Raw genomic sequence first — 13,424 nt, 5'->3', positions numbered from 1 at the left:
TACATCTATTGGTTAATGCGATATACAATCATCAAGGTCAAAAACGGTCAAAATCTAAAATTGAAAATTTTGAAATCCTAAAACCCGTTCCTTTTTTTGAACTACAAAGGTGAAACATCTGAGATTTTTATATAATTCAGCTTAAGTAATGAGGTAAGCGTGTGCAAAAGCATTTTCCAAAAAATTGTAATGTATATATTTTTTTTTCCAGACAACAAAATGTAAACAAAATGAAAATTTAACCCGGATGTGCCACGCCCACGTCAATTTTTTTTGGGTGGATACATTTATATGGGGTATTATGTTCCAAGTTTGAAACCTCTATATCTAATGGTTCGTGAGATATGCTTATATTAATGTAAAAAAATTCACAAAATCAGTTAAAGGTTTCCAAAAATTAAAAAATATAAAAAAATCAAATTTTGCATTAAAATCCATTGTGATATATCGTTCGAAAAAGTTCGTAAAGACCATTCAGAATCTGCAAAAATTAACTCTCTAGGTCAATTAGATCACCTGTACGAGCAGTCCAAAGTTGCGATTTTTTCTGTTTTCGGACAGCTATAAAACCGGAAGTAGGTGTTGGAGGTCAAATATCAAAGTATCATCTGGTAGCCAAGGTCAATGACTTTTGACCTACTTAAGGTCAAGGTCATCAAAGGTCAAGGTCACGAGATATACGCCATCAAATATTGAAAAAATTCAATCGCAAATTGCAAAAAAGCAAAATCGAAATTCAAAAATCGGCTTCCTCTCTTAATTTTTATGTTCTTTCATTTGACAGCAAAACTTTGAAATTCGGTTTAGACAAATTGGCTGAATAAAAATCGAAGAGTTTCAGGGAAATCAAAATGGCGGCCAAAGTAACACCTCCGGTCGGAATTTTATTTTAAAATCGGCCATAGATTTTTATTTTATATCGATCAACGAAATTCCGTTCATTTTGATAAATTTCACCGGAAGTTATTCGACAAATTCGATTTTGGACTTCAAGTGACTCAAACTTCGAAACCGGAAATGACGTAAAAAATCTGACTGTATCATATCATTTACTTAAGTGATGACTATCTGCATTTTAAAGTTTGCGACAAAGTTTAGAATTTCGAAATTTTTCAAGTGCTATCTAGTCGACATTTAGCCACCGGATGTTAAAATTGAAAACCCCGGGAAAATCGACGCATAAATGCGCCTTCTAGAGCCAATTTTCGACTTTTGCACATGTTGAACTGTGGCACTTCCGGTTTTGCAACAATCGTCCAATTTACACTTAAGCACATCGTCGCCTATATAGAAGGTCTATGATAGTTGAAAGGTTGTTGTAACTACCACAGTCTAAGCACAGGAAGGTGTGTAAAAATCGAAAAAAAAAAAAAATTGACATTTCGATAACAAACAATAATGACGATATTTATATTGCTCATCAATTAAATCCTCGTGGAATCTTTTAAGGAGCACCCAGGTGATCTCAATTGGTGAACAAACAACCAAACAAACAACCGAGTTATCACTTTAGATTTAAATGCAGACACAGATTCACATTGTCGAATTGATTTCGGTAATTTATTCCAAATTACTGATGCACTGTATTGAAAAGTTCTGGAGCTAAACATGTTCAGGTTGTATGAAGGAACCTCAAGTAACATTTTGCCTCCAGATCTTAATGAACGTTTAGGCTTGTATAATGACAGTAGATTTTGAAGATAGCATGGGGAAGTTTTGTTGATGGTCTTATATGTGAGCGATAAAATTTTGAAATTGATCTTTTCACGAACACGAAGCCAGTGTAGATCATTTAAAACAGGAGTAATGTGTGATCTTGATTTGGTTTTAGTAACAATTCGGGCGGCCCGATTTTGGATCATCTGTAGCTTAGAAATCTGTTCCTCTGTAATACCAGTAAGTATTGCATTGCAGTAGTCAATTCTGGATAGCACAAATGATCGAGCTAAGCAGGCAGCAGTATCTTTTGTTATGAGATGACAAATTGACCCGATCCTTCGCAGATGGAAGTGGCAAATCTTACAAATGTTATTGATGTTGAAACTGAGACCTGAATCAATCAGTACACCTAGGTTTTTTACAACTGTCGATACAGGCATATCTAAAAAAAATTCGAAACACCTGGTATAGGGTGCAGGGCTAGTTGTAACAGGGTAAGTTGTTACAAGCCTCATAATTCCTAACACACAAACTCTACAGTTCTATAGAGTTTTTCTTCATAGATGATGGTGTAGCTGTAAACATATCTGAAGAATGTGTATAGAACTCGACTGTAAAAGACGCCAAACATGCTTATCAAGCATTAAAGTAGAAATTTAGATATTATAATAAATATTTCCATAGCATATTTAATCTATGACAAGAGAACGGAGGCATTTTTGGTAGTATCTTTTAATGTCACCTCTTTGATTAAATGGTTATCTGACACTGTTTCACTATTCATAAATAATGAGCGGGAGATTTGAAATGAGTAGTTGGTTTGTAAGTTGTAACTGTGTTAAGGTATACCTAGAAGTATAAATATATCGCAAAATAGCTGGAAAGTGGATACACTGTGTTCAATTTAAACACTGGTTAATCGGACTAGTGAATCCATACATTTGCCACAATTGAGACTCAGACGAATATGATTTTGCAATTTTAAAAATCATCTTATTGTTTGAATATAATCTTTTCTACCAGGAAAGGATAAAAACTTTAATTGTTTGTTCTGAAATGAGATTTGTAATTGTTTAAGGTTGTAACCAGTTTCTGGTAGTTCTAATAGACTCCATTTGAGATTACAAGTGGTTTAGTGTTAAGTTACATTTATCAATATGATATACATCTTATCAAAGAATCAGATCTACAAGGACTACAGAATGAATAAACCTCCAACTTTATTTTCTGTCTATCTTTTCTATTTTCTGGCTTAATAATGAATTTCAGATAATCTTAAAGTGTCCTATACGTCAAGGCAAAAACCTGAAACAGTTCATTAAATTATCATCAAATTTAAACATGAACAATGTCTCATCGCTGTACATACAAGAGCAATAACTCTGAAACTGTTCATCCGATTGTTACCAATTTCTAACTTGACAGAGATCTCTTAAATATACACACATATCTAGTTTCATCAAGATCACATAAAAACTAGTCTCTATTGTGCCTACAAGCCAAATTTAATGCGTTTTTACTAAGTCAAGGGCAATAACTCTGAAACCCATAATCCAATTATTACCAATTTCGAACTTGACAGATCTAATCAATATATACATGCATACCACGTTTCATCAAGATCGGATAAAAACTAAAGCCTCTATCGCACCTACAAGAAATGTGAACGGATGGACGGACGGACGGACGGACGGACGTTAAGACGGACGGGCGGACAGGGGCGACGGCAATAAACGTCCACATTTCCATGAGAGCTCATTAAAAGGGTCCTTTAACGAATCTAACATAATTTATGCATTTAATGCTATATTGTAACTATTGGTTATCCAATGATACATTTTATTATCATTTTGGATCTGTATCTTACGAAGTTCCTTTTTCATTGACTTTGTTTAATCATCACCTGTAGTCCCGAACGACCAGCCTCTAATATTTAAATTACCCAAATCACGTGATCATGTGACAATATTGACATAAAAAATGGTCATTCATTACCGTGATATGTTGCAGAGCGCTAGCGTGACTTTCATGGTAAGTCGTTTGCCAAAAATGTTAATGATGCAGTTTTATTTGTATTTGCCTACTGCCTATTTTATCGTGTACATTTAAAATCGATCCGATAATTAGCGAGTAGAAAATTTCAAAATATTTCATGCAAATCTTTTTCTCTATAAAAAATTTCAAAATTTTGAATTATTTGAATTGCAATCGATACAGGCATCCAGAGGTCTCGACAAAAAGCATTTAAACACCAGGTCATAATGTTTACAGTCTGTCGAGTACTCTGATAGGCTGTATTCGCTGGCGCTCAATTCAATCAAATAGCTGCATTTAGTGATATAGGAAAAATGGATATTAGAGTCAATCATATTATACAGAGTTGTAGTATTCCATGACATACTAAGCTGTGTGTGATATGAAAGAAGTAATTAAGCAAATTATGTTCTGCAACAGAAATTTCATGATGTTAAATTTTTAAAGTTAAACTACAAGTTACGCATGCATGTAATTATAGGAATCTTTTACATACATTTAACATTCAGTGTGTATTTAGATTAACAGAAGATGGTTTGGAATTATTTTATCAAAGCAAGGTTTAATTACAGGAGTATTTTTCTTATATAAAGCCGGAGAATCTATGCTTGGTGCGACAATTAGACCGTACATCACCCATGCTATTTGCAGAGACAATTTTCCAGAAAATACATCCATCTGCATAGATACATCTTCACAATCTAAACTTCAACAAGAAAAAAGAGCATCAACCTATTTGATTTACTATCGATTACTTGTGAACGTTCCTGCTATAGTTCTCTAGTATAGGTCTGGTTTGGGGAGTGTGGAGTGATAAGCACAGCCGGAAGTTACAAATGATTGTACCAAGCATAGGTAATGAGTTAGCCGTTCTCTTATATGTGGCAAGTTTAAGACAAAACGAATGGACGATTGCACTTATTCTGTGTGGTTCAGCTGCTCAAGGCATCTTTGGCAGTGAATAGTTACCTCTCTGATATAACTGAACAGAAACACAGAACAGGAGCATTAAGCCGACTTTTGGCTATGAACTATTTTGGATTGTTTGCGGGTTCCCTTTTATCAGCCACAATCCAAGAGTACATCGATATAAAAACCACATTAACTGTTGTGTGTTTCTTGCATGCATTTTCTGTTCTGATAACTGTTTGTAGCATTCAGAAATCGGAACAGGGAGAACTGGACTCTGGTAAATCAGGTACACCTACTGGATTTAAAGGCTCTTTTACCACGAAGATTTTCATTATCTTGGTGATCATGACAACTTTGAATCAAATATGTAAAGTTGGAGATCAGGATGTCACGGTATTATTTGTTAGAAAGTATCCACTGTCATGGCCGACACCGTGGTACGGATACTTATTATCTGTCGAGTACACCATGGTGGGAGTCACATTGATGGTGTTGACACCACTATTAACTTATTATTTCAATCTAGCAGATACCATCATCATCCTGGGGACCTACTGTAAATTGATAAGAGCTCTGTGGGCAGGATTTTGTTATGAAACATGGATGGTGTTTACTTCAGTGGTGATAGGAGCGATTGGTGGTATGCTGGTGTCTGCAGTGCGATTATGAGTAAGCATGTCGATGATTCGGATATTGATAAAGCATTTGCAGTCCTTTGTTGTGCGGAATCTGCATCTAAGGCTTTAGAATCTTTTATATTTATTGTTACTTATGGAGCTACAGTGTCTATCTATCCAGGGTTCGCCTATCTGATGGAAATGGTTCTCTATCTCATTGTACTGATTTTAGCAATCTGGCTTCATAAAGGCGTCATGGTGTCTTGTGCTTGCTATCTTTTGAAAGGTAGTGTAGAAGAACTCAAGGGCCATAACTAAAAAACTGTTTATCTAATTATTGTGAGAAACGCAAAATACACAAAAATGGCAAATCCGATAAAGCGATAGTCTCTTGCGTGCTAAGCCAATTATATCGTATTTTGGCGAAATCAAGGGCAATAACTCATTGCTTATTTATCATGAAATTGGACAGAGGTAATAAACGATGATATCATCAATATGTATACATAAAGGCCGCCGCACACTGGCCGATTTTTTACGCTGATAGAATAGTCAGTCAGTGTGCGTTAAACTACGACAAAATCGGGAATGATCAGGACATCTTGTATGTTTGAACGGAAGTCTTCTTCACGTGCTATGTCGGCTAATTGAATTAGATTACCAAGGACTCATTGGACCGTAGACGTTTATTTTAACCAATCACGGCAATTCATGCAGAATCCGTGTCTAAATATCTACTTTGAATTGTGGGAAAGCGAAACCCAATGTAAAGCGATATGTCCAATGAGATTATGAGACTACTCGCTTGTAAAAGTGATTTGGCGGGAGAGTGGCGCTCGAATGTCTGCTATAAATAGCTTGAAACGTCAGCAGTAGTGACCTTAGTATAAATCTCTTTAGGTTGCAATTGAGACGGACAAAAATTATTTTAATTAAGTTTGCAATGTGCGGTGTCCCCGATTATTTGCCATGTACAGCCAATAGATTTCCAACATGGTTGCTTTCAAGAATTTTCAGTTTTCAGGAGAAAGTGAGTTGACAGTCGATTTTGAAGAAAAAAAGTAGCATAAAAACGACATGCCACCGGATTTTCAAAGGACTGGCAGATTTGGATACGATATACACTTTCGGACGTATTAAAAGCCTGTATTATAGATTTTAATAGAACAATATATAAATAACTTGTTAATTGCTAGCTTAATTCACTTGGCGGCTTAGCGTCATGGTAACTGCACATACGGTTTACTTCTGCAGTAATTTATAGTAACAGTCAGGTGGAAATTCCCTGACCATCGGAATCGATAAAATATTATTGTATAATTTGGCTAAAATGCAGATACTAATGTTTGCTTCTAGTTTTTACCACATTGCATTAGATTACCACACTCGCAATCTACGATCTTAGGGAATTCTTTCATTAGTAGTATTCACCTGACAACATTAAGGGTTCTCAAAACTATATTGCTTACGAATCATAAATACAAATAGGCTGACAATATAAGTTAATGTTTGACAATAAAAATCCAATAATTTCAATTAAATTTGTTTTCGAGAAAGCCTTATCTACGGGACATGTTCAACATTTTCGGGGTTAATTTGGGTCTTGAATATATGTATATACGCTGCTTGAAAACTTGCACGATACCCACTATACCATACTTTACTCTACTATACGCAGGTATACAGCGTTTTCGAATAGTGCCCTCTTATGTGACCCGGTATTATGAAATTATCCTGTTTTATTTAAGGTATCCGCGTTATCTTCAAAACGTGCACCGTATACCCGAAAAGTATATTCCTATGGGAACAGAGCCTAATGAGCACGAAAACAGAAAAAAACGACTGAACTAAATTCTTGAAACCCATTCTTATACTAGGTTCACCCAATAGCTGTCGCATCCCCGAATTATTGAAGACACCCAAGCTGAGTTTTTTCCAGTAGCTCGCATCGGTCACCTTTTTAGTATTCTTTTGAAAAGCAGATCCCACTATGATTCCTTAGAAAGTCTTATTTCACGTCGCCATCAACATCCGAACTGAAAATAGAGAATCCATCTACAAGCAGATTTTAGAACTAATAAACATCACCAAAACCAAATTTCCATCCTACCACACAGATACCAATTTCCGCTGCCCTGAACCGCGTCGAGCCGTATGCCAACCTTAGAAGAAACAATCACCTGATTTATTACAAACTTTTTCGCTACTATGGATCCCAAGATTCAGTGGAGTGGTTGAAGTAAACTCGGATCATGTCCACTGGACGGCCCCACTCCCGAAGTATCTGAGTATCCACTTTAATGACCAGCGCTACGATATCGTACATGGCTAAAACAGACCGATTGCGAATCACTCTAACTCCCCCGACCAATCCATTGAAGATAGTCATGGCTATCGAAAATTTTGCGCCGATGCTTAACCTTAAACCAAAACATAGAAGATTATAGCGCGAGAGCTATTGGATGGACGAGTTGGAGTCCAAATGGTTTAAATCTTCAGCACGATAACTACATAATACCCTTCATTACTATACCTATAATCATAGTGCATCTAATGCGTCAGTAATTGAGAAAAAAAAACACTATAAAACTCTGCTAGAGAAATACCCACATCAATATACTAAAATAATTGTTATTGCGTTCAAAAAGAATAAACATCTCAGCAATCATTTAGTCCATGGCAGACTTGAACCACCGTAAAACATTTTTCTAAACCCATAGCTGCATGATAGTTTCCTAGCCTCTACAAAACAAATGTAAGCTTGTCCATATTAAAGGGATATTCCGCTTTTTGGTAAAAGGTTTTCATTATCAAAAAACGTTGTAAATCATACATGGAAATATATCTAAAGTATGCTATTTATATTTATGTATCTTCTTGATCAAACTAAATTTAAGGGTTGATTCAAAATGGAGAGTACTGGAGTTAAAGGGCAGATTTTGAGCAAATAATTTTTCGACCTACAACATAAGCGGAGTGTTCCTTAAAACATAGAGTTACAGCAACACATAAATTTAAATTTTCAATCTTTTTCATCTCTATGTCTAAATTATTCTTCCTGATATTATTCTTGGCATGTTTAATAGCAAGAACAAAAAAAAATAAAAATAATGTGTAAAACATCACGCCCCTTTACAGGTCTGATTTTGTGATTCTGGAAAAATAGTAAACGTCACGTTAAGAGAACGTCTCAAGTGTCCCCTATTTTATCTGAAAGTTTGAGTTTAAAGTACGTTGCCCTAATTTTTAGAACGCAGAAAATACATGAAACGTTTACGTAAACCTTTCAAGGTCGCTGCTTTTAACAGGTATAAGAAAACTACTGTACTATAAAGCAATATAAACCTCAAATTGTTGAGAAATATGTCTCCTACTTATTATGAAGGTTTCAACTAAAAAATTTAATCACCCCTTTTAAAACAAATTCAAGTTGATCAGGTCGATACATAGAAGTATATTTTAGAAACCTGTTCACGTTTATTTACTGTTAAATTATATAAATCCTTTGCAAAGTGCTCCTTTAAACAATTCCAGCGTAAGAGAGGCAATAAATTTTAATGGAAAAGACATGTTAATTATACCGCTTGATTAGTTATTCTATAAAATACAGACAGTAGCATTGCGAACTTTACGTCAGTTCGTCACGCGACAGTCATTACTAAAAATTTGATTTACATTGAATGACTTTGTTTTCCATATAATTTAGTTTTGTCTGAAAGATCGATTTAACTTTAAGAAAGAATAAGGTGAAATTATTTCACTGTGGTGTACGGAGGTTTATTTAGGACATGTTCATTTCTTTTCTCTTTTAAAAAAATACGAAAATTAAGCTTTTAGTGGTCTAATATGATTACTGTACAGAATAATTTACGAAGTTTAGATGATAAAAACCGCCCCGAACTATATCTGTGATTGGCGGATCCGATTTAGATAAAAAAAAAAAAAAAACACCCCAGCACCCTCTGACATGCGGAAAATTCCCACAAAACAGGATCTAGTTTTTCTTTCTCTTCACGGGCCGACAACTTTCAATATAGCTTCAGAGGCTGGAATAGATGCAGATGTTTCGGTCTAGAAATACAGTTTCGAATGAGGGTGTTTCGACTGTTTCGCTAGAAGATTACTATTTCATCAGATTAGCTGAAACTTCCTTAGTTCTAAGTTCCATGCGTCACTATAATCAGGGATTCGAGTCCATGACATCCAGTAATATGAATTGACAAATTACATCTCCATATCAATTTCATTCAACAAAGAAGCTGAAAATATCATCCTGCTAATTGGAAATGAAATGAGTTTTGGATCCTTTCATAATAACTCATTTCTGTAAAGCTTGGCAGTAATTACCTTCTTAATAAATATCAATAAGACTCCATTCTTCTGGCTACGAGGGATGGCTGAAAAGTTCTTAGTCTCAGTGGAATATCTCAATCGAATGGAAACAAATTTTTGCGACCAAACAAGTAATGGTTCTTTAAAGCGGAAAAGAAATGTGTTGGTTTCCTGGCGTCCCGTAAAATTAAAATTAATGTCCATGATTATATAGCCCGGCCCATCTGTCTCCCAAAATGAAAAAGAAAATTTAAGCTTTCGCTATTTTTCAATAAACGATGACGTCATTTCAGCAGTGAATTACATTTCTTGGCCTCCATCCAGTCCAATCCTTACGGCACCGCTGACAAAAGTATGTTAAGCTGGTATGACCTGGTAGAGGTTTAGAACTATTCAGACATCCCTCGTAGTATATAACATCATTCTGATAAATCATATGACTTATTACCCCGTCTACCATTCGTAATGGTCCATCAATCTCAGTATTTTGTACCAGACTATATATGAAGACTATCGCTTGCTAGCTGAGAGTCCTATGGTTTCGATAATGCACGTTGTACAGTAAACGCCATGAAATCAGTTTGTTACATTGGCCACATATGAACATATCTGGCCAAAAATTTATTAATCGTTTCCATTTATTTCCATGATATTTACACCCTATAATGTCCGTGCCACCTACAAACATAAGCTACTACGCCGCCTTAAAGCATATTCAAAAGAAGACAGAAGTGTTACCTAAATTGACTGAAACTACACCAATGGTAATGCCTGTTCTTCTTTCAATTCTCTCCAGTAACCATCCAATAGAGCCTTAGAGATCAGTTTCGACATTTTGAAAACTACCATGGCGATTTCTTAACCTTGAGTGTACTTAAACATCAAGCGATTTTATGCTGCTCTGAGTTGTTACAGTGATCGCCATCATACAAAATGTTTCTCTTAAACTCCTTAACTTGAAGTGAAATTTTAATATATGTATCTTCCATGAAGAAAGGTTTATGATAGAAACGGTTCGTCGTTGATTATGAAGCGTGCCCCCCCGGGTAATCAAAGTTTATTAAATCAGAAGGAAGGATAGTAAATATACTCAATACTATATAATATCCGTTACCTCGTCCTTATGAATTTATTAGATATTTCAATAGTCTTAAAATTACTGGAACACAGCGAAACCAAATGAATTTTGTAATTTATTGTTATCTGGTTGGAAGAACATTCCCCTCGACTAGATGCTGAGTTGAAGGTTTTAAATATATCGAACCAGGGGCGTATCTAGAAAAGGCCTGGGAGGGGATTGAAATGGAGATCCCTATATGCCTAAGGCAGCCTCTGAAGGGGCCATATTTCACATACCTTAGATGAATTTTGTGCATCGAGAAGGCTTAATTTTCACTTCAAAGTCAGATCTTTCACGGGCCTAAAGGGTCATGGCCCAAAATACCGCTAAAATACGCTATTGTAGGCCTATCGAGCCAATCTATAAGGGCAAACATCTTTCTTAACAATTAGTACATTTCGTTTTTAAGAACCCGTTTAAAACAATTTTATGTACATCAATTGTATTTATAGAAGTGAAGAGGATATTGTATTGTTTTATATATTATAGTTAATGGTTCATTGTGTCTTTTTATTATGGTTATGGTTTCAATTGATAAAAAACATTAAAAAAAAAGGTACGAGGGTATCAAGTATTGTAAGGTTTATATTCCGGGAGTATCTCCTCTGAAGGAGGTTTGCTGGAAGGTTTCTTCATGCTTACTCTACAATTGTTGATTCTATCGATTATTTCCCAAACGATTGCCAAAACCACAAAACCACTTAATACCAGAAATACACCAAACATGTTCTCAATCTGAAGTTCGGCTGTTGTTTTATCACTGATTGATCTGGCCTTTCCTTCATCACTACAGTTCGAACCAGCAGACCACCACCTAGAAAGCAAAATAACAGACACTATCAAAGACTACTCAAAGCATTCATTATTCAAAATCCAAAAGATGTATGCATTATGTCTGCTGGAACACGGGAGCCTGTGTGGGAGTACATATCGATTGTTTAGTACAACTAAATATTTGTTACCGATAGGATGGTGATGTACCCAAAACTTGTCCTACCGGGATTTGATATTATGTAAGGCAAGTTTGACACTTACTTTTCTTTCAGTCCGTCCAAAACACCCTCCTCTTTTAGCTCCAATAATGCTCTATTTATGTCATCTCTATAAGGTGCGCCTCGTGGCAGACCAAGACTGTAGTCCTTACCACCAAAATGTTGTTCAACTGACTCAATATCACAATTCGACTGAGCATAATAATCATTGACCACGCCATCAGCAATGAAGGCAAACTTCCCACCAGCTACTCTGTCAATAATATCATTCTTGTCTGTAAGCAGCGCTTCTTCTTCGTTCAGCTTCATGAAGGCCCACATTCGTTCGTAAGGATCTTCTTTCTGCTCTTTGAAGAAGTGCATAATACTACTGTCCTTTTCCAAACCATACAGAGTAGTAGTTTGTCCAGAAAGATCGTATACAGTTCTGAAAATTAAATTAGTAACGTCAATCAATATGACTATTAATGCTTTACCCTGTATCGTCTTTAATTATTTAAATGGAGATAAGTGAAAGGAACATAAGTTTGAAACTCCCTGGTCCGTGGACAGTCGGCCAATCATACATAAACCGGGCCTTATCTATCTGCCAAAATATGTATCAAGATCTCAAGCAAGTTAACTAGCCGTTAACATTAAAAAAGTATCTTCAGAATAATCAAATATCTACCTTATTCTATTATCAATCTGTTGTAATGTTAGATAAGCAGCCAGATTAGCAGTATATGCAGCATCAATTACCAATACACAGAACCAAAAGAATGAGATGATGGTCCTGGTTGAGGTTGTTTGAGGAGAATAATCTGTAGTTCCTTGAAGTAAGATATTCACTGAGTACCACATACTTTCTTTCAGATTAAACCGCTTTTCAGACTGACTTTGGGTTTGGTCGTAACGACTCATGATGTACATTATCAGACCAGCAGCGACAACAAAACCCATAATCATTAACCATAGTCCAGTTGAAAAGGGTCCTAGAAATTGGAAGAAGTTCCGGGTGCTTTCACCTTTCTTGATGAGTAGGGATGCCTTAGATGATAAAATCGTGTAGGAGAAGCTCACGACTTCTTCTCGTTGAGCTGTGACTTCTAGTGCTCCAATTGCCATTGATGCATTCTTAAATTCAAAATATATAACGAGATTTAATATCTTACTTACTAGTTTACAACAGAAAAGGGCGAAACTAGTTTTGTAAGGATACTCCAGTTTTTAAGAACGGAAAGGCACAAAGGAAATGACAACGCCGATGATAAGAAAGAAGAAGCAAAGATGATGGTAAGTGAATACAATAACAATTGTTTATTACCCCATTGATGAGTTCTTGTACCAATCCTATCAGTTGACCATTCTGGTTGTTTTTATATTTCTTGTTTGTTACATCAAATATTTCATAGGTAAAGTGAAGCTTTTCAGCCAGATGTTTTAATAGATCAATATTAAAACCAATATATTCACCATTCCTCAACATAACAAACGGGTCATCCTAAAATGAAAAGATTAAATATTATCATGAACAAAACTACGGTAGAAGAAGACTCGCTGATACAAAGAATGCTTATGTTTTGGTATTTCTTGGTAATAGTATTCTAGTTATTCTGAAAACTTAATCTGTGACAATTTGTTTGTGGCGGTAAGGTTATACTGTTCGGTAGTTAAAAGGACTAACGATATTATATTTCTTATAAAAGTTTACCTGCTTGGTAACCACTCGAAGTAAATCATCTTTACCAAATACAAAATCTCGGGAAGGGTTTTTGG

General features: G+C 35.5%; 1 protein-coding gene across 1 annotated transcript; it reads right to left on the bottom strand.

The window, feature by feature from the left end:
* Positions 1-11,241: 11,241 nt before the first annotated feature.
* Positions 11,242-13,134, bottom strand: LOTGIDRAFT_103976 (hypothetical protein; the record flags this gene model as incomplete). The annotated part of the gene is made up of 4 exons (XM_009053120.1): positions 11,242-11,488; positions 11,710-12,093; positions 12,337-12,782; positions 12,973-13,134. The coding sequence occupies 4 exons, from the start codon at positions 13,132-13,134 to the stop codon at positions 11,242-11,244; spliced, it is 1,239 nt and encodes a 412-aa protein (XP_009051368.1).
* Between the last annotated feature and the right edge of the window lie 290 nt (positions 13,135-13,424).

Source organism: Lottia gigantea (assembly GCF_000327385.1).
Source record: "Lottia gigantea unplaced genomic scaffold LOTGIsca_2, whole genome shotgun sequence".
NCBI lineage: Eukaryota > Metazoa > Mollusca > Gastropoda > Lottiidae > Lottia > Lottia gigantea.
Note: the sequence above shows the minus strand (reverse complement) of the source record. Positions and strands in the feature narration are given on the sequence as shown.